Genomic DNA, 18,968 nt, shown 5'->3' with positions numbered 1-18,968 from the left:
TGGAGATTGTGCTTGATGGTAACTTCTTGGTCTCAGGGCAACTGAATATATATACCTATATATGTATGTATATATATGTATATATATATATATATTATGATTCAGCACAGCAGTTTAAAATCTAGGACTTGGAACTTGCTAAACAGGTGCTCTACCACTGCAGCCATACCCACAGGTCTAGGCAACTACCATCTCACAGCACAGAACCAACTAAAGATTTTAAGACTAGATCAACTCTTATGTGATGCCTAGGCTTTTAAATTTCCCACTCTGCTGCCTTGACACAGCCTCAAAAGGTTACAGAATGTGCTCTTTTTCCTAAAAGGGTCTACTGATAAAATTTCCTGGGAGGAGCTGGGAGTGTGGCTTAGTGGTAGAGTGTTAGTCTAGCATGCATGAAGCCCAGGACTCAATTCCTGTGTATGTGTACCACAGAAAAAGCTGGAAGTGGTGCTGTGGCTCAAGTGTCATAACACTAGCCTTGAGAAAGCTCAAAGAGAGTGCTCAAGCCCCAGGACTGGCAATAAATAAATAAACAAACTCTCCTGGGAAACCAGCCATGAACACTGCCCTCTGAGTTTATGCAAGAAGGCATAAGGTTAATAAGACTAGCTATGGATATTACTAGTGCTAGAGTAGACAGGGAAAAACCCAGCTCTATGCATTGTCATTTCAAAGGGCATTAAAGTTATTGCAGTATTAGTACCCTTTTCCCATATTAGCTTCCTCACCTCAACTTTGCCCTTTTTAATAAAGTTTTCCGTTGCTGGGCCTCTGTGGCTCACACCTATAAGCCTAGCTACTCAGGAGGCTGAGATCTGAGGATCACAGTTGAAAGCCAGCCCAGGCACTAAAGTCTATAAGATTCTTATCTCCAATTAACCACCAGAAAACCAAAAGTGGCGCTATGGCTCAAAGTGGAAGAGTGCTAGCCTGGAGTAGAAGAGATCAGGGGCAGTGCCCAGGCCCAGAGGTCAAGGCCCATGACCAACAAAAAACAACTAAATAAAAGAAAGTTTTCCCACTTTGCATGAACTAGAAAAATATTACCAGGAGTCTTCAAAGCATATTTGTTGGTTATAGAAGAAGTATGGTTTCTCAAAGGGGCTAGGAGAAATGTGATACCATTTGTCCTCTGTAGGAATACGAGGCTCCTGCAATAGATGATGGGAAGCTGGAAGTCGTTGCAATCTTTGGTTCTGCACAAATGGCCATGTCCCGTATCATCAATTTACATCACCACCGAATTGCCCAGGTATGCAAGGGGTTGGGGTGTCACCAAGAAGGGGTTGAGTTCTCATGGGTCTTGGGGTAATACCAGGAATCATTTGAATGTAAGATTTATAGGGTGGAAGAAAGCTAGTTATTTGGCAGGCAGGAAAATACTGTCAGAGGACAGAGATGGGAATCATAGGCACTAAAGAATAAAAGCTCATACGAATTAGGTGTTTCTCCCTGTGATAATCTGACTTATAACTTTGCCATTGCTACTTCAGATTCAGGGTGTGACAGTGAGAATTATCATACTAGTCTATTGTGGTTACTTCATTTTTCTCCCCTATTCTCTCTCTCCTTTGGCAGTGCCGTGAGGTGATGATAACCATTGATGGTGAAGAAGGTATTCCAGTGCAGGTGGATGGGGAAGCCTGGGTCCAGAAGCCAGGCCTAATCAAGATTAAATACAAGAATGCTGCCCAGATGTTGATGAGGGATCGGGTAAGAGGAAAGAGCTTTATCTTGGGCCTTGACACTGCTTTATTCATAGCTAACACATGAATGCCCAAGAACTCAGCAAAAGGAAGTCCTATGCCCCTTGCACCACAGTCACCTGGGATGCATACTTCTAGGTCCCACAGCAGACCCACTGAGCAGAATATAAAGGAGTGCTTCCTAGGAGCTTGTAGAGAAATCCAAGACATAGAACTATATACTGACATTTGCAAACCACTCTCCAAGAGAAAGAGACCAGGGGCCAGAAGCAGAGGTGTGGATTAAGTGGTAGGGTGCTAGCCTTGCGCCAGCGCATGCGCGCACACACGTGTGCGCACGCACGCGCACACACACACACACACACACACATTACATTTGATGGTTTTATTCTAAACTCTATCACAATGTATTTCCTATATTTGACAAAGAAGCAAGTATGAAAGTACTCTAAGCCAGGTGTGGTGGCTCATGTCTGTAATCCTAGCTACTCAGGAGGCTGAGATCTGAGGATTGCTGTTCAAAGCCAGCCCAGACAGAAAAGAATGTGGGAATATAATCTCCAATTAACCACCAGAAAATGGGAACTGGGGCCATGGATCGAAGGGTAGGGTGGTAGCCTTGGGCTGAAAAGCTCAGGGACAATGTCCAGATGCAGAGGTAGGGCGGTAGCCTTGAGCTGAAGTGCTCAGGGACAGTGCCCAGGCCCAGAGTTCAAGCCCCATGATACCCTCCAACAAAAAAGAGAAAGAAAGGTACTCAAATCTCTGGTCTTTTTTGTCATTCATGGGGCTTGAACTCTGGGCCTGGGTGCTGTCCTTGAGCTCTTCAGCTCAAGGCTAGCACTCTTACATTTTGAGCCATGGAACTATTTCCAGTTTTCTGGTGGTTAATTGGAGATAAGAGTCTCACTGTCTTTCATGGTCAGTCTGGCTTTGAACCATGATCCTCAGATTTCAACCTCCTGAGTAGCTAGGATTATAGGCATGAGCCACTGGCACCAGGCTATATCCAAGCTTCTTTAAAGCAGTTATCTGAGACTTAAGACTGATCTGTTATAACCAAGAATCTAAACAAAAAAAAGTAAAAGTGCCTAATACAGAAAAGATGCTAAATAGAGAAATATACAAGGATGGATATACAAGGAAATGAACAGGGGATCCTGCTTCTTTTCTATCTACTATACCTACATATTACCAACAAATGTCAGACTCAGATGTATCTGTCACAGTATACAGTAATCATTAGGCTATGCCACTGTACTCATCTACAGGACTTTGAGAATTCAATGAAAATATGGGAAAGCAAACATACTGAAATTCAAGCTGTACCTCAACCCCAGCTGGATTCCCAGGAATCTCAAGATAGCCTTTCTGATGAGGAGTATGCCCAGATGAAACACTTAGCTCATCTTGCAGAAAACCTCATTAGCAGGTAAGTGGACTGGCTAGATACAGAACTGGGAAATCCAAGAAGGAATAGTGAGAGACAGCCAATTTTGGTCTCTTAGCGTCTGAGGAATTTGGCCCTAGAGAAGTATCTTATCCAGTCCTCTAAAAGATTTACAGGCCTGATGATCCATGCATGAAATATTCTTTTTACTCAGCATTTAGCTAGTTTGGATATTTTTCCGTAGGTCCAGAGATAAATATTGATCTCCTCCTGCTGCCATAGACCCAATAGGACTAAGAAAATTTATCCTTGCCTTTAAATACCATGAGGGCCTTGGAGTTTCTTTGGGAGTAAGCTAACCTTCTTTATTGTAGCCTCTCACCCTCTTCAAGTTCTTATATATAAATTCAGGAGAATGAAACATAGACAAGGATGAATATTTATAGAAGAGTAGAAACATTTTCTGTCATTGGCAGCAACCTTGAGAAGAACAAAAATAACAAGAGGGAGTAAAGAATTCAAATCTAGTATCCAGAGCTTTTATTTCTACTCTTACCCATCAGTACATGTGCAACAAACTTAAAGCTTCCAGTTAATCTATTTTTACTTTATTACAGCCTCAATGACCTGAGCAAGGTCCACCAGCATGTATCTGTCCTTATGGATTCTGTAAATGCCAGTAATAGCATCCTGAATGATATGTTTTATTCACAAGACACTGACAATGAGGAAGCTGCAGTTTTCTGTTCTCCTATTGAGGTAAGGGGGAAGGGGCAGATGAAGGACAGGAGTCAAATTAGGTAAGAAAAGGTTTGAAAGGGAAGGAAGGTGAACCAGAGGTTGGATATTAACATATGGATCTAAAAGAGAAAGTAGATAGGAAGGAAGGCATTCCTTACCTTGTTGAAAGCCAAGAAAAAGGCTGCTTCTTTGGGAATCCGACAGCAGATTTCATCAGTCTGAGGACAAGTTTTTCTTTCCCCATAGCTATCCCTAGACTCAGGAAAACGTGGCCAATGTGTGGGTAGGAACTTACTCCAGGCAGTTTGTTGTATAACCTCAAAGGATGACATTTGCCACTATCACCAGAATGTTAGAGTACTTTGATTTCCCTCTTGTAGGAAAGGTCCAGATCAGACACTTAACTATTAAATGTAGAATCTCATGGCTTAACCCACTATCAAAGATCTAAATGAAGCTATAAAAAGTAACTTTAGCTCTGTATATCACCTTTACAATAACAATGAAAATTCCTTTTGTTAAACAATGAAAAAAAAAGTAACGTTAGAACTAGGGGATATTGCTAAGTGGTAGAACACTTGGCTATAATGCATAAGTCCCTGAGCCTGGTCCTAGGGGTTTGTGATTGTAATCCTATTTATTCAGGAGGCTGATATCTGTAGATCATGGTTCAAAGCCACCCTGGGCATAAAGTCCATGAGCTACTGATCCCCAATTAATTACTGAAAAGCTAAAAATGGAGCTGTGCCAAGTGGTAGCACATTAGCCTTGAGCAATAAAGCTCAGGGACAATGCCCCGATCCTGAGTTCAAGCCCCAGGACTGGCACAAAAAATAGGTAAGTTTAGAACTAGATAAAAATATAACACAGACATTAATATGTACTTATGACATACAAACCCCAGCTTAATTTTAAATATGTTCTAAAATCTAAGTGCCAGTGATTATATATAATGATTTCCTTCTCGAAGACTTGTTTGTTAAAAATGCCATTTGAAATATGATGTAAAAAATCAATGTTAATAAATTCTTTAATAAAAAATGTATAATAGGGTCAGAGTATGCTAAATGTGTGTTAATTATTTTTTACTATAACTTAGTTAGAGGAGGCTCAGAATCCAAGTCCTACATAGTTGGGCCTACTGATAGTCTCCTCACATTTGCTCTCTGGTTTACATATTTTCTATTTTCCTATATTCACTACACCTAATCAAGGATGCAAAAAGCTAAGTTGTGCTCTACCAATTTTCAGGACACACCTGTACTAGTTAAAGCTAGTATCAGTTTTGATTGGTTGGTTTACTAATTGCACAATATTTTGAATATGACTTTTTCATCTAAAGCCCACACCCTACTAGCCTGTGCCTACATTCCAACAGAGAAGCCAACTGCATGCTTACTAACCAACAACTCCTCTGTCTTTGTCCATTCCCTTCCGTTCCTTTCCTTTCTTCTCCTCTCAGACTCTAAGCAGAAATGACGCAGTAGATGTTACATTTAGTCTTAAAGGGCTCTACGATGACACCAAAGCTTTCCTGGAAGAGAACTTGGTGAGTGCAGGGGGTTGGAGCATGGGAGGACAAAGCATCCCTTCTGAAGATGGTCACAGTTTGTGCTTGATTCCAGGATATTGGAAACACAGGATTATTTTGCTTGCCCAGAAGTTTTGCTCTGTCAACCAGGATTGTCACTGATTTAGTTACTTCATAGATAATGTGAATCCATAAGGATTACATACCCTTGAAAGAAAGTCTCTCCCTTGGCAAATATCTCCTGGATAGATTAGGCTAATCAAAAGTAAGGTGTCGTTCTCTTTATACCTTATACAACATAAAAGAGTGAGTTCGACCTACTCTGTAGATCTCAAGTTACTACATACCTCTTACTCCATGTACAAAGAAGGCAATTTGAAATAAAGGGATGACTGGAAAAGTCTGGACTCAAATCCCAAATCTGCAACTTAATACTTATATATTCTTTTTTATAGTCCCAGGGCTTGAGCTCAGGGCCTGAGCACTGTCCTTCGGCTTTCTCAAGGCTAGAGCTCTACGACTTGAGCCTCAGCACCACTCCCGGCTACTTTCTATGTATGTTGTAACAAGGAATCGAACCGTGTCTTTGTGTATGCTAGGCAAGCACTCTACCACTAGGCCAAACTCCTGGCCCCTATAGTCTCTTTTTTTGCCAGTCCTGAGTCTTGAGCTCAGGAGTCCTGAGTCTTGAGCTCAGGACCTGGGTACTGTCCTTGAGCACTTTTGCTCAAGGCTAGCACTCTGCCACTTGAGCCACAGTACCACTTCTGCCTTTTGCTGTATATGTACTGAGGAATGGAACCCAGGGCTTTGTGCATGCTAGGTAAGCACACTACCTCTAGGCCAGACTTCAAGCCCAATACATATTCTTAAGGCTGCCATAACTAAGTATCAAGAACTTAGAACAACAGAAACTTACTGTCTTACAGTTCTAAAAGCTAGACATCCCAAATCAAGATGTAATCAGGGTTATACTCCCTCTGAAACTCATAGAAAAAATCCTTTCTTTGCTTTTTCTACTTACGGTGGTTTACTAGAAATCTTTGGTGTATATCACCTCATAGCTCTATCATTCTAATCTGTCTTCAGCTTCACATAGCAGTCTCCTTGTGTCTGTCTTACCATATTTTAAATTACACAAGTCATGTTGATCTGGGGTCTGCCTTATCCAATAGGACCTCAAAATAATTATATGTGCATTGACTTTAATTCCAAATGAGGTCAGATTGGGAATTAGGACCTCAGCATATTGTTTCTCTGAGGGGTCAAAATTCAGCCCCTAATACTAGTTGTGTGAAGCAACTTCACATTTTGAGTATTTGTTTTCATAACTATAAAATATGAATTAAAATCCATAATAGTCTATGTTGTTGTGAAGATTCAATAAATTATTATAAGCTAATGATGATGGTGGCTCATGCCTACCTACTCAAGGGACTGTGACAGGAAAATTGTAGTTTGAAGCCAGCCCAAGAAGAAGAGTTGGTAAGATTGTTCCTGTGTCCCTAGCTCATTACCTACTGGAATATAAACAATATTTTAAATTAGAAATTGTCTTAGAAAAATCTATTTCAGTTCTCCATGACATAATTTGGAGTTTATACTGTGGGTTCTGGTGGCTACTATGGAACACTTACGTTTACTTTCCATCTGGGACTTGTTTCGTAACTACTATGAACAAATGGCTAGAAGTTACAGAACAGCCTATTGAGGCAGGTCCTCTGTCAGAAAGGAAGTGCTTGAGCCAGTGTTTCTCTAGTCCTCTTTCCTCACTTTACAAAGTAGCTTTGAAATTATAGAAAGTGTGTAATACAGATTCTTCCAGCATCTAGCCACCCCATCTACCCTTCTAAAATAGTGCCATATAAAAGGAAGGATCTTGAGATATGGCTTCTGTTTAGTCATTTGATCTTGAGGACAAAAAAAAACCCTTTGTGTGTAGTTTCTCATCTATAAAATGAGAACCACAGCATAATGGTATGGTATAATAAAGCTATTTGGGGATACACATTAACATTACATGTGCATAGTGCCTAACATACACCAGGTACTAAAAGCTTGGTGGCTGCTATTCTAGGGGTTCTCTAGGATGGCTCCATGACTTTAGGTGAAGTGTGGGACTCTTGTCCTAGACCCTAAGCTATAAGGCAAAACTCAGTGCTAATTCATACTGGGAAAAAAAGAAAAACCTTACTTATCAAACTATGAGCATGCTCAGCCCCAAGGAGAGTCCCGCCTTTCTTGAAAAAGAAAAAAAAAGCTGATTATAGACCAAAGGAAGTAACCAGGGAAGATGGCAGAGGGAGTACAGGGAGGAGTCAGAGCTGTGGCAAAGATGGGAAACAGGCCCTGGCCCTACTGTAGGGTATGATTCTGGTGGTGACTTGGAAATGATCTGAGCATGGTTCAGGCTGAGATGGGCTTAGAGTAGCCACCTAGCCTCCAGGAGGCTCAGGAGAGCCCATGTATTAGCTTTCTCAATTTCTCCTGAAGAAATGTCCACCAGGACCATTGTGTCTAGTCTTGACAGAGATGTGCTCTTTGGCTAGGGGTGTAGCCACTAAGTCTGGAAAGCACTCTCAAATCGACTAAGTTGATGGGCACCATAGGGTTAAGTGGGTCAAAGTATAGCCTATACAAACTGTCACCCTGCAGTATCTTCACCACACGTAGGAACTGAGAGTGTGGAAGAGAAGAGAAGTTTATGAAGGCAGGGGTGCTAGGCATTGGACATTCACTGTTTTTCCTGTCTGTACTAGTTGAGAAATTCTGAGGACAACCTCACACTACAAAATGCCCTAGATGCCATGAATAGAGAGTTTGAAAAGCTGTCAGAGATCCCGTGGATGAATCCAATCCTTGTTCCAGAGGTGAGTGTCCTGAAAAGTGGAAAACAAAAAGAAAGATGGGAATTTCCCCGTGATCCCCTACCTTTCAATATGGGTCACTACAAAGTGCTGATATAATAGGAGTGAGTCACAGCTTTCAGCTTCAGCTAGGATGGAAAACCTTGTTCCCCTTAAGAAGGTAGAAAACATGAAAAGTTAGATGACTAAGGAAAAATAACCAGACCAACTCTATAGCAGAAAATGATCAAGAAGGAAAAGGGCCGGACACCAGCAGCTCACACACATAATCCTAGCTACTCAGGAGGCTGAGATCTAAAGATCGAGATTCAAAGCCAGCTCAGGATCCCTGTGAATCTTATGACCACTTAACCACTAAAAATCTAAAGGTGGAGTGGTGGGGAGAGAGAAAGAGAGAGAGAGAGAGAGAGAGAGAGAGACAGACAGACAGACAGACAGACAGACAGACAGACAGAGACAGAGAGAGAGACAGAGAGACAGAGACAGAGACAGAGAGAGTGAGAGAGGGGGGAGGGAAAGAGAGAAAGGGGAAGAGAGGGAGGCAGGAGGAGGAGGAGGAAAAGGAGAAGAGGAAGAGAGGAAGGAGGGAAGGAAGGAAGGAGGGAAGGAGGGACGGAGGGAGGGAGGGAGGAAGGAAGGAAGGAAGGAAAGGAGGGAGGGATGGAGGAGGGATGGAGGGAAGGAACAAAGAAAAAAGGGGGAGGGCTTGGCAAAGGTGGCTCATGCCTGTAATCCTAGCTACTCAGGAGGCTGAGATCTGAAGACTGTGGTTCAAAGCCAACCAGGGCAGAAAAGTCCACGAGACACTTATCTCCAGTTAATAACTAGGAAATGGGAAGTGGTGCTGTGGCTCAAATGGTAGAATGCTACCCTTGAGCTGAAGAGCTCAGTGACAGCACCCAGGCCCAGAGTTCAAGCTTCCCCCCAAAAAAATTCCCCACCACAGAACCATTCATTTCAATCTGTTAGAATCCCTGTCCCCATTATACTTGTTTCTGGTTCCAACACCAGTTATATGCTCATGAGCAAGTTATATGCACATTCAGATACATGTACTGCCATTTTCGAGGGAAAAACATATAAATATTGTATCTTAAAGAAGAAACCAATTTTTGTATGCTTTTGCTGGTGAACCAAGTACCTTAGTCCTTTTGTACCCAGTGATCTTGATTAATAATACTCAGTGGGAAAAAAATCCTGCTGTTATATATTAAGTGAGGTAATCTCTTTATTCCGTTATTGCTTACTTCACCTGTGCCTTAGCAAGCTCCTAACCCAGGTAAATGGGATAGATATTAAGATAAATGAGACAAATACAGTTTATACCCTGAGATCCCAATTTATGTGGGAATCTCCCTGGCTGGCAACATAAAAGCTCTTTTCTGAGCTCCAGAAGGAGGCTGTAAAGGGAGGCTGTAAAGATGAGGGTGGGGTTGGAGAGATCAGCCATTTTGCTGGAGAAAAACAGAATTAAGAATCAATTATTCATTGGGATGTTCAAGGCTTTTTCGGAGAGTACAGTCTTGTGCCTTTCCTTGAGGTTACTTCTGAAAGGCAATTCTGGAGGCTGTTATACATAGCCAGGAGCCAGTGGGTCATGGATCCTGGCCATGTATAGGAACCAGTGACATGGCACTAGTAGGGGAGCAAGTTGAGAAGCAATATTACTGTGTGGCCTTTATAATATGCCCACCAGGAAAGAAAAATAGAATAAGACAATTATAGCTATGCAGGCATGGAGGGTAAAGTGAGAGTCAGAGCAGGAAGAGGAGGAAGATGGGTTTATACTCTTCTCCTAATAGAGAGGACTGGTGGTATAAATAATCCTAAAAGGAAGATGACCTCAGTGCCTTGGAATGTGTTTGGCTGAATTTTTCTTTTTCTTTCTTTTTTCTTTTTTTGTGGGTCATGGGGCTTGAACTCTGGGCCTGGGCACTGTCCCTGAGCTCTTCAGCTCAAGGCTACTACCCTACCCCTGAGCCACAGCCCCACTTCCTATTTTCTAGGGATTGATTGGAGATAAGACTCTCAGTTTCTTTAGTGCCTGGGCTGGCTTTGAACCGATATTCTCAGATCTCAGCCTCCTGAGTAGCTAGGATTACAAGCGTGAGCCACCGCACCTGGCTTGTTTGGCTGAATTTTATAGCAATAAAGTCAGTCTCAGATTAATATGGTGAGACTAACAGTATAGTGATAGCAGATTGTTAGGAATGAGACTTAACCAGCAGGCTGAGCTGGAAAAATATATATGATATATATGTATATATCATATATATATATATAATCTGCAAAAAAAGAGAGCCCACATTCATAGAGACTTGTTTAAAGAGTCGTTTGCATTCCATACAGGGAAGTGGATAGCCTGGAAGGCAAGGTTTTTCCCTATAGGAGGCACTTGGCTAAGAGATTGAGTAGGGACTCATCAACATTATGTATGAAAGAAGGGGAACACTTTTCTGATTCATGTAGAAGTGCCATGAGCTAGCTAAGATCCTGATTATTTCACATTTCTAATCCTTAGTTGTATTTCACAGGCAATATTTAAACCTCCCTGAGCCTCTGCCTCATTTCTAATATAAAAATTACATGAAACACTTTGCCTGAATATTTTGAAGTTTATAGGAGACCATTTATTGAACTATCTAGCAAGGCACCTGGCACTGAGTAAGCTTTTGGTAATAATTCTCTTCCCAGTGAATAGGAGAATCTCCCATATTTAGATCAGCCTGCTTTGTGTAGCTCTCCTGGTCCCCTACTTTACTGAATCCATAGGAATTATTTTGGAATACTAGGTAACTAACATTTTGACCTTCTTTCTTTCGTTTCCCAGGAAAAGTCTTCAGATACTGACAGTAGAACCCTCAGGATGAGAGCTAAATTCTTTAAATTTGGGAAAAAGAAGTTAGAAGAGGAAGACAAGCCTAAAGCAGCCCCAAGATACCATGGTTTTCTTGGTAAGTCTCTTCTATAAGCATAGCACTCATGGAAAAATCCCCTGTAGCTTGTATACCTGCAAGGAAACTGATGCCTCCTTTTGAAATATTCATGGGCGTGGTGGTTATGAAGAATTCAAATGATTTTCTTTCTTTTTTTGCCAGTCCTGGGCTTGAGCTCAGGGCCTGAGCACTGTCCTTGGACTTTCTCAAGGCTAGAGCTCTACCATTTGAGCCTCAGCACCACTTCCGGCTTTTTTCTATGTATGTGGTACCGAGGAATCGAACCCGGGTCTTCATGCATGCTAGGCAAGCACTTTAACCACTAGGCCAAACTCCCAGCCCTCAAATGATTTTCAATATTTGTTAATGTCATGCAGTCTCTTAGCCAAGGGAAGAGTTAAAATGTGACATGGCACTAGTAGGGGAGTAACTTGAGAAGGAATATTACTGTGTGGCTTTATTATATGTACACCTGGAAAGAAAAATAGAATAAGACACTTATTTTTCTGCTTGAATCATTTCTAAGCATAAGGAACAGGTTATATTACCCATCTGAATACTCTGCAATCTAATATAGTACACCCTAGGAATAGGAAATAAAGTTTTCTACAGATTGGTTTGAATTTTGGTTCTGTCACTTAGTTCTTCATAATTGATCCTAAGCTTTGTTAACAAGTCAGTGCAATTTAAAGAAAGTTCTCCTGAGAGGTGTTAGTTGTGTCAATTCTGATATCTACAGCCTTAAAACTTTTGAGAAAATAATAGCAGTAGTAGCCATCAGAAAATTGGTTAGATGGTATCAATTTGTTTTGGTCTTGAAGGACTAGTATGTCGCACAGATATCAAGAGAAAATTTCTTGGACTGAGCTGTATTTTCTCAAGTATGATCTTGATTGCTTAAGAATCTGCCAGATTGGAGTTCATGGTATTTAATGGGAGTTTTCTTTTTCTAAAGACTGAAAGAAGTGATAGAAGTTCCATAGATTATCAGGTTCTAAAAATTCCTCCCACAAAAGGATTGGAGTTATTTTTGTATTTTGTCTCTATTATAATATATTTTTGTTAGTCATGGGGTTTGAACTCAGAACTTGGGCACTGTCCCTGAGCTTGTCTGCTCAAGGCTAGTGCTCTGTCACTTTGAACCACATCTCTAGTTCCGGTAGATAAGAGTCTCACGGACTTTCCTGCCCAGGATGGCTTCGAAACACAATCCTTAGGTCTCAGTGAGTAGCTAAGATTACAGACATGAGCTATTAGTACCTGGATTAAAATGTTTTTAGATTCAAAAAATTCCTCCCATTTGTGTTTAGCTCATATGATATCAGCCAGCCTTCTCAATGATGCAGATGGTTGATACAAAAGGAACAAACCAGTCTGTCCTCTAATAGATTATTTAGTCTTTGGGGTTCACATGTTTGAGCATCTAGCCAAGTACTAACCTCATTATCTCTATCCTTGTTTTTTGTCCTATGAAGGGAATCTGTGGCATCGCAGGTATCGCAAAAATGAAGCCAAGAGTGATGATCTTCCAACATCATCAAGTTCTCAACTGTAACCCTTGACATCTGGAAGAACTCAGAACACTTAGAATTCTACTAAACTCTCAAAACCTCAATATAGGCTAGACTAAATTATTTCTGAACATGAGCACCACCAAGAAAGACCCTCCAATCCCTTGCATTAATCCATTTTCCCTGGACTTAATCATGTCTCCTTAGAGGTTTACATTTTCTCATTGGCCAAAGATTCTTGTTCCGAGTTGTCTTGTTCAGTTCTCCTTCTCTTTGTGTATCTTGAGCAACTACTATAGTATGTATTTGGATGAGCTCTTTCTGAATGGCCAGGAGTCTATAGGGATTCAAGGAGGATACCTCATCAGGAGTTTGGGAATGGCTTTTTCTCACTGGCAGAGCAATAGTTAACCCAAAGGAACGAATGAACAAACGAATGAATGAATGACTCTTGGACAAGATGAAAATACAGGACAGCTAAACTTGGTTGAGTTTCTTCCTCAACCCCTACCAGTTACCAATTGAAACTTCAAAAGATGTCCCCTAGTTGAATCATTAAGATGATCTAGGTCCTAGGGGCTTTTCTGCTTGCCTGCTACAATGATCATGTGAAATCTTTCCTTGCAGACAAGGGAGTCACCTGCTTTCATGCTCAATCTTTCATTTACTCTCATATTCTCTCTCCTGTTATACTTTCTCACTCTCCTTAATCCTCTCTATTGCTCTCTAGTGCTCTCACTTTTTCTCCTCTTACTATCTCACATACTTTCTTCTCTTACTTTCTTCTATATATATTCTCTTTCTCTCTCCCTTGCTCGCTTGCTCTCTTTTGCTCTCTGTCTCTCTCCCTGTCTCTGTCTCTCCCTCCCCCCCCCGCAAATCTTTGTTTTTCCATGTGTGCATGTGTGTCATTGCACATGTTCAGGTGGTGCTCTGGTGGCTGGATGGGTGCATTGGTTGAAATTCACCCCTCAAGTCCACCATACAGATTCCCTTCCTGCTGCCTCGCATGCCTCCATTGAGTGTTTCCCTTCATATGTGCTGGATTTTTAACGTAATGTTTTGCCACTTGTGCTGCCGTATAGATTATATAGAAACATAAAGATGTATATTATATATAAATATATTTTTAAGAACTGAAAATACAACTCAACCTCTGAGCGACCCTCTAATTTATTGTGCTAATCCAAGAATCCCTCCCTACCCCCATTATTCTACACACGCATACATTTTTACCAACTGCCCTAGTTCTTGGTGGAGCTTCTAATTTTTGGTGCATTTTTAGTGTCTTAGAAGTAGCTGGGATCCATCTATATCCCAGTTGAGTATGACACCCACTTCAAATTCTGAATCAGGCCACGGAAGGGGAACAAAAATACTAATGTCATACAGAAGAGGCTAAGAGGGCATGCTGTCTTTATGCTCTATTTGGACCCAACATCAGCAATTGCCCCAATGTGTACTTCCCTTTTTCCTAATAAAAAATGACTATATAGAGCAACAGATTAGATGCCTGAGCTAGGGACTGTCTTACAATCAAGTCACAGCCTACACCCTTTCCAAATTCTCTTCAAATCTATCTTGTCCCTTTCCCTTGAGTACCAGAAGCCCCTTCAGAATAACATAGAACATGGACCTGGGGAAATAAAAACTTTTAAAAAAGCCTCTGCTCCTTCATGATTCTAAATTACTCATAAAAACAAATTAGGCCTAAATTGTTCCAAATCCTAGATAGTTCTGTTTTGTTTTTAAATGTGTGTTTCTAGTCAGGCAATCTAATCAAAACCCACTACCAGAAAGGTTTTCTCTGGTCTTCTTAGTCCCACCTCATCCTCAATTCATATCTTTGGAGAAATTATCCCTTCCCACTTCTCAAGGGAAATTCAGGAAACTGGCCTCTCCTCACTTCTCAAACTTAGTGTCTCATTCCCCTGACAGTCTAATGGCTGGTTCACTGAGGTGCATAATCTTGACGCCAAGCACTGGTTCTCAACTCTAGAAACACCAGCCTAACCCACTTAAACCAGCCACCTGGGTTCCACTTCTGCAGGGGTAAGGAGAAAAATTCTAACAAAGGGATAGTCCCCAAATGTCTGATGGCTGTGCCAAACCCCAAAAAACAAAGTCCTAGCTCTACAACTAAAGAAGAAAATCAGTGTGAAAATATGACAGAACACATGTTAAACTCAGTTAAGCATCAAAATGTGTTAAATTGCAGTATCTGAGTGGGGAGTGCGCTGTTGCTGTGACTTTTGGCTTTCTGCGCACTTTTTCTTCACAGGAAGAGGAATTAGATCTAATTAGCAAGATCTCCACTGAAGCTGACTTGGCTCCTCCTTGGCTGCACAAATTAACATCTGCACACACACTCACAGAGTTGGAAACCAAGTTGCACACTATTCAGAGGAACTTTTTCCCATAGGGAGAACTTTCAGACAAACTTAAGGAAATAGAAAGAAGTCTTATCTTGACAGTGACTAGGCAGGGCTATGTCTTGTAATTATTTTGATCACTGATGATAGTGAACCATAATAAGAATCCATCTCTGTGCTTACTTTGCGGAAATATTTACTATAGATCAATGTACACTGTAAATGCTGATATTGCTCTATTGTACCATCTGCATTCCCTTTCATCCCTTCTGTCCTTCCACCTGATTCAGAATGATATTGAATCAAACCACTCAGATTTGGAACTAGAGCTAAATATGGAGCAGAACTGATAGATGACAAGGCCCAGGAGCAGGCATGGCTTGCTAAATCAGTTACCTTCTTATTGAATTCCTGCTCATGTGTGTACTAAATTGCACACAAAGTAAGAAGTGATGCTTCTCTTTAGAGTGTTTCCTTGGCCATTGAGAATATAAGCTCCTTTCAGGACTTCATTGTTAACTATGATTGAAGTAATGTGATTTTTCAGGTGGTGGGACAATTCACCAAACATCCATATCAGTTATGCCCAGAAATCATCAGCAAAGTTCTGAGGTTTGGTTGCATCTTTGATACCACTTGAAAAAGAATTGACTAGGTGGGTAATTCCTGGTTGAAATAAAAGTAGGAGAAAAATGCTAATACATTTGAGTTAACACCAATGACTTCTGGTATCAATACTATAGGAGATAAGCAGTTATCCATAAAAAGCCCTGTACTGGATTTCATATGACAAGGGAAGAATAAGAAAGAGATTTTGATTAATAACAATTGATTAGAAGAAACAGTTCAGGTCAGCATCATCTTCCCTAAGAACACAAATAGAATCTGTTTCATAACAGACGGAAACTAATACCAAAGCAACCAAACCATTCACGCCACTCCATCTTATAAGGGACTTTGATTGGCTATGTGGTTTGTGGGATTATATTTATTAGTCTGCAAATCTGTAATTCATTATATTCTGTTCTGTGGCTTTGATTTTGTTGTTGTTTCCTCAGAGGCCTCTGCAAATAAGCAGTAGGGCCAGGGGCTGGCTGGGGGAGGAAAATGGGAATAGTATTGGAATAACTGGAACAAAACAGAAAGAAAAGAACCATAACGTGTGCCTATTCCTCTCCCTACCCCCACCCCGAATGGAACACCAGTCCTCAAAGTTAATGATGTATTGCTTCTTAAACTATTTTAATAAATGAATAAATATAACCAGTGCTAATGCCTCACCATTTACTTCAATATGGGTGGTGGGTGGAGGGGGGCTGTTGAATAGCTAGCCAAAATAAGGGATTGTGCATGAGTAAACTTTCAAACTCTAAACAAGCCACATGTAAAAAACTATGACAAGTGAGGCTGGGCAACAGGAAGATTGAACATTAGAGTTAATCGTAATACTTTCACTAAGAATCCTCAAACACATAAACTCAAGACAATAGGCTGGGAGTTTGACCTAGTGGTAGAGTGCTTGCCTAGCATGCACAAAGACCCAGGTTCAATTCCTCAGTGCAACATATATAGAAAAAGCTGGAAGCGGTGCTGTGGCTCAAGTGGTAGAGCTCTAGCCTTGAGAAAGCCCAAGAGCAGTGCTCAGGCCCTCAGTTCAAGCCCCAAGACTGGCAAAAAAACCCTTAAGACAATAGTGTGGGTAAATGTCTGCTACTGTAATTTTCCTAGAAGCCAATTCTCTACAGGATACAGAGCTCAATAAAGGAATTAGTTATCAGAGATGTGAGGTGAGTTAAAGGAATACTGACCAGGCTGTCAGAGTCAAAAATACCTTGAAAAAAAATTCACAATGCAATCTGTACTTCCATCACATAGTTTCACTACATAGTCTTAAAATAGCTTTGAATCCATCATAATCCTGTCTCAATCTCCCTAGTGCTGAGATTACAAACATGTGCCACTTCGTTTGGCATCTAATTCCAGAACTTCTTACAGATCAATAGTAGTTGAATTTTATATGTCAGTTTAAAAAAAAAACAGGCATCTGGGTCTTAAGCCTGTAATCCTAGCAACTCAAGAGGCTGAGATTTGGGGATTATAGTCAGACCAGGCAGGAAAGTCCATGAGATTCTTATCTCCAATTTACCACCAAAAGCCAGAAGTAGAACTGTGGCTCAAGTGAGAGTGCTAGTCTTGAGCTAAAAAGCTCAGGGACAGTGCTCAAGCTCTGACCAAAACTCTGTGAGTGCTAGAGATGTAACTTGGGTGGTAGAGTGCTTACCTAGAATATGCAAAGCTGTAGGTTCAATTGGCAGCACCACAAAAGAAAAAAGAAAAGAATAAAAACATTGTGGTACTGGCATAAAGACAGATACATATAGTAAACGAAATAAATGGAATAGAATTAAGAACCTCAAATAAGCTTTTCATTTATAGTTAATTTCCAAAAATGATACTGAAAAAAAGTGGAGAAATAATTTTGTTCAAGAAAGGGGTAGAAAAAACAACACTTAATATTTACACATAAAAGACTGAAGTTGGGTTGGGAGAGGGAAATGGGGACTAAAACATGAGAAGGGGTATCAATGTGTGAGAAGTAATGCACCTACTATCTGGCAAAGTAACTGTAACCACTCTATACATTACCCCAACAGTAAAAAATAAAATAAAATAAATGTAAAAAATAAAAATAAAAGAATGAAGTTGGGTGCTACTTCAAACATGTATCAAAATTACTTCAAAATTGATCTAAAACGTAACAGCTAAAACTTTTTCAAATCTTATAGAAAACATACAAATTAAAAAATTGGGAGGTAGAGCTGTGGCTCAGAATGGTAGACTAGTAGCCTTGAGTGAGAAAGCTCAGGAATTGCATCCAGTTCAAGCCCCATGACTGACAAAAAATAAAACTAAAAATATTGGAGAAAGAGGGCCGAGAGCATAGCCTAGTGGTAGAGTGCTCGCCTAGTATGCACAAAGCCCTGGGTTCGATTCCTTAGTACCATGTATTCAGAAAAAGCCGGAAGTAGTGCTGTGGCTCAAGTGGCAGGATGCTAGCTTTGAGCAAAAAGTGTCCAAGGACTGGCAAAAAAAAATGAAGACAGGGTCTCACTATGCTGCCCATGCTGGTCTTAAACTTGTGGGCTTAAATGATCCTCCAATCTTAGCTTCCCAAGTAGCTGGGACTACAGGCATGTGCCACCATGCCCAGCTTCTGTATAGTTTTATTATCTTGGATTACATGATGATTTTCAGCTAAACTTAAATATCAAAAATTTAAATATCAAAAGGTAAACAGATTTGGACTTTGTCTTAACTATAAGCTGCTATGTTTTGAATAACATTATGAAGGAAATGAAAAATTAATCCATATAATCACAGAAAAATTAAACCATACATAGGACTTTTATAAAATTCATGTCATTCAATAATAAAAGATGCAAAAGCCCATTTTATTCCAGTCCTGGGCTTGAGCTCAGGGCCTGAGCACTGTCCTTGGACTTTCTCAAGGCTAGAGCTCTACCATTTGAGCCTCAGCACCACTTCCGGCTTTTTTTTCAATGTATATGATACTGATAAATCAAACCCAGGTCTTTGTGCATGCTAGGCAAGCACTCTACCACTAGGCCAAACTCCTGGCCCCAAAAGCCCATTTTTTAAAATAAATATAATATCGAGATAGAGAAACACCTCTCAGCACATACTCTCCTCAACCCAACAGCTTCTGACATTCTGTCTATAGGATTTAAACATAGGATTCATTTTTCCACATATGGGAGCCAATGTCCAATTGAGAAAAATGATCAAGAGAATCCTATCTTTAAGCATTAAATAGCCTCTATATAATGTATGTGGCAGAGTCAAGCGCATTTGTAACTTAACAAATGTGCCAGAAAGAAACCACCACCAGG

General features: G+C 40.6%; 1 protein-coding gene and 1 non-coding gene across 3 annotated transcripts in view; one reads left to right on the top strand and one right to left on the bottom strand.

Annotated features, from left to right (window-relative positions):
* The window catches only part of Dgkk (diacylglycerol kinase kappa), a 136,002-nt gene extending 123,273 nt beyond the window's left edge, over positions 1 to 12,729 (top strand). For both annotated transcript variants that reach the window (XM_090326065.1, XM_090326064.1), the window contains 8 exons: positions 1,142 to 1,255; positions 1,582 to 1,716; positions 2,981 to 3,141; positions 3,717 to 3,858; positions 5,303 to 5,389; positions 8,131 to 8,241; positions 11,069 to 11,192; positions 12,650 to 12,729. In XM_090326065.1, the coding sequence (XP_090182191.1) occupies positions 1,142 to 1,255; positions 1,582 to 1,716; positions 2,981 to 3,141; positions 3,717 to 3,858; positions 5,303 to 5,389; positions 8,131 to 8,241; positions 11,069 to 11,192; positions 12,650 to 12,729 (954 nt within the window). The remainder of the gene's footprint in view (positions 1 to 1,141; positions 1,256 to 1,581; positions 1,717 to 2,980; positions 3,142 to 3,716; positions 3,859 to 5,302; positions 5,390 to 8,130; positions 8,242 to 11,068; positions 11,193 to 12,649) is intronic.
* Positions 12,730 to 18,825: 6,096 nt separating this feature from the next.
* On the bottom strand, positions 18,826 to 18,968 carry LOC150040749 (small nucleolar RNA SNORA12). Its single transcript, XR_016533949.1, has one exon. It is a non-coding gene; the product is annotated as a small nucleolar RNA SNORA12 (small nucleolar RNA).

Source organism: Megascapheus bottae, chromosome X (assembly GCF_031878675.1).
Source record: "Megascapheus bottae isolate mThoBot1 chromosome X, mThoBot2.hap1, whole genome shotgun sequence".
NCBI lineage: Eukaryota > Metazoa > Chordata > Mammalia > Rodentia > Geomyidae > Megascapheus > Megascapheus bottae.
The sequence above is the reverse complement of the archived record's forward strand: the minus strand, read 5'-3'. Positions and strand labels throughout refer to the sequence as shown.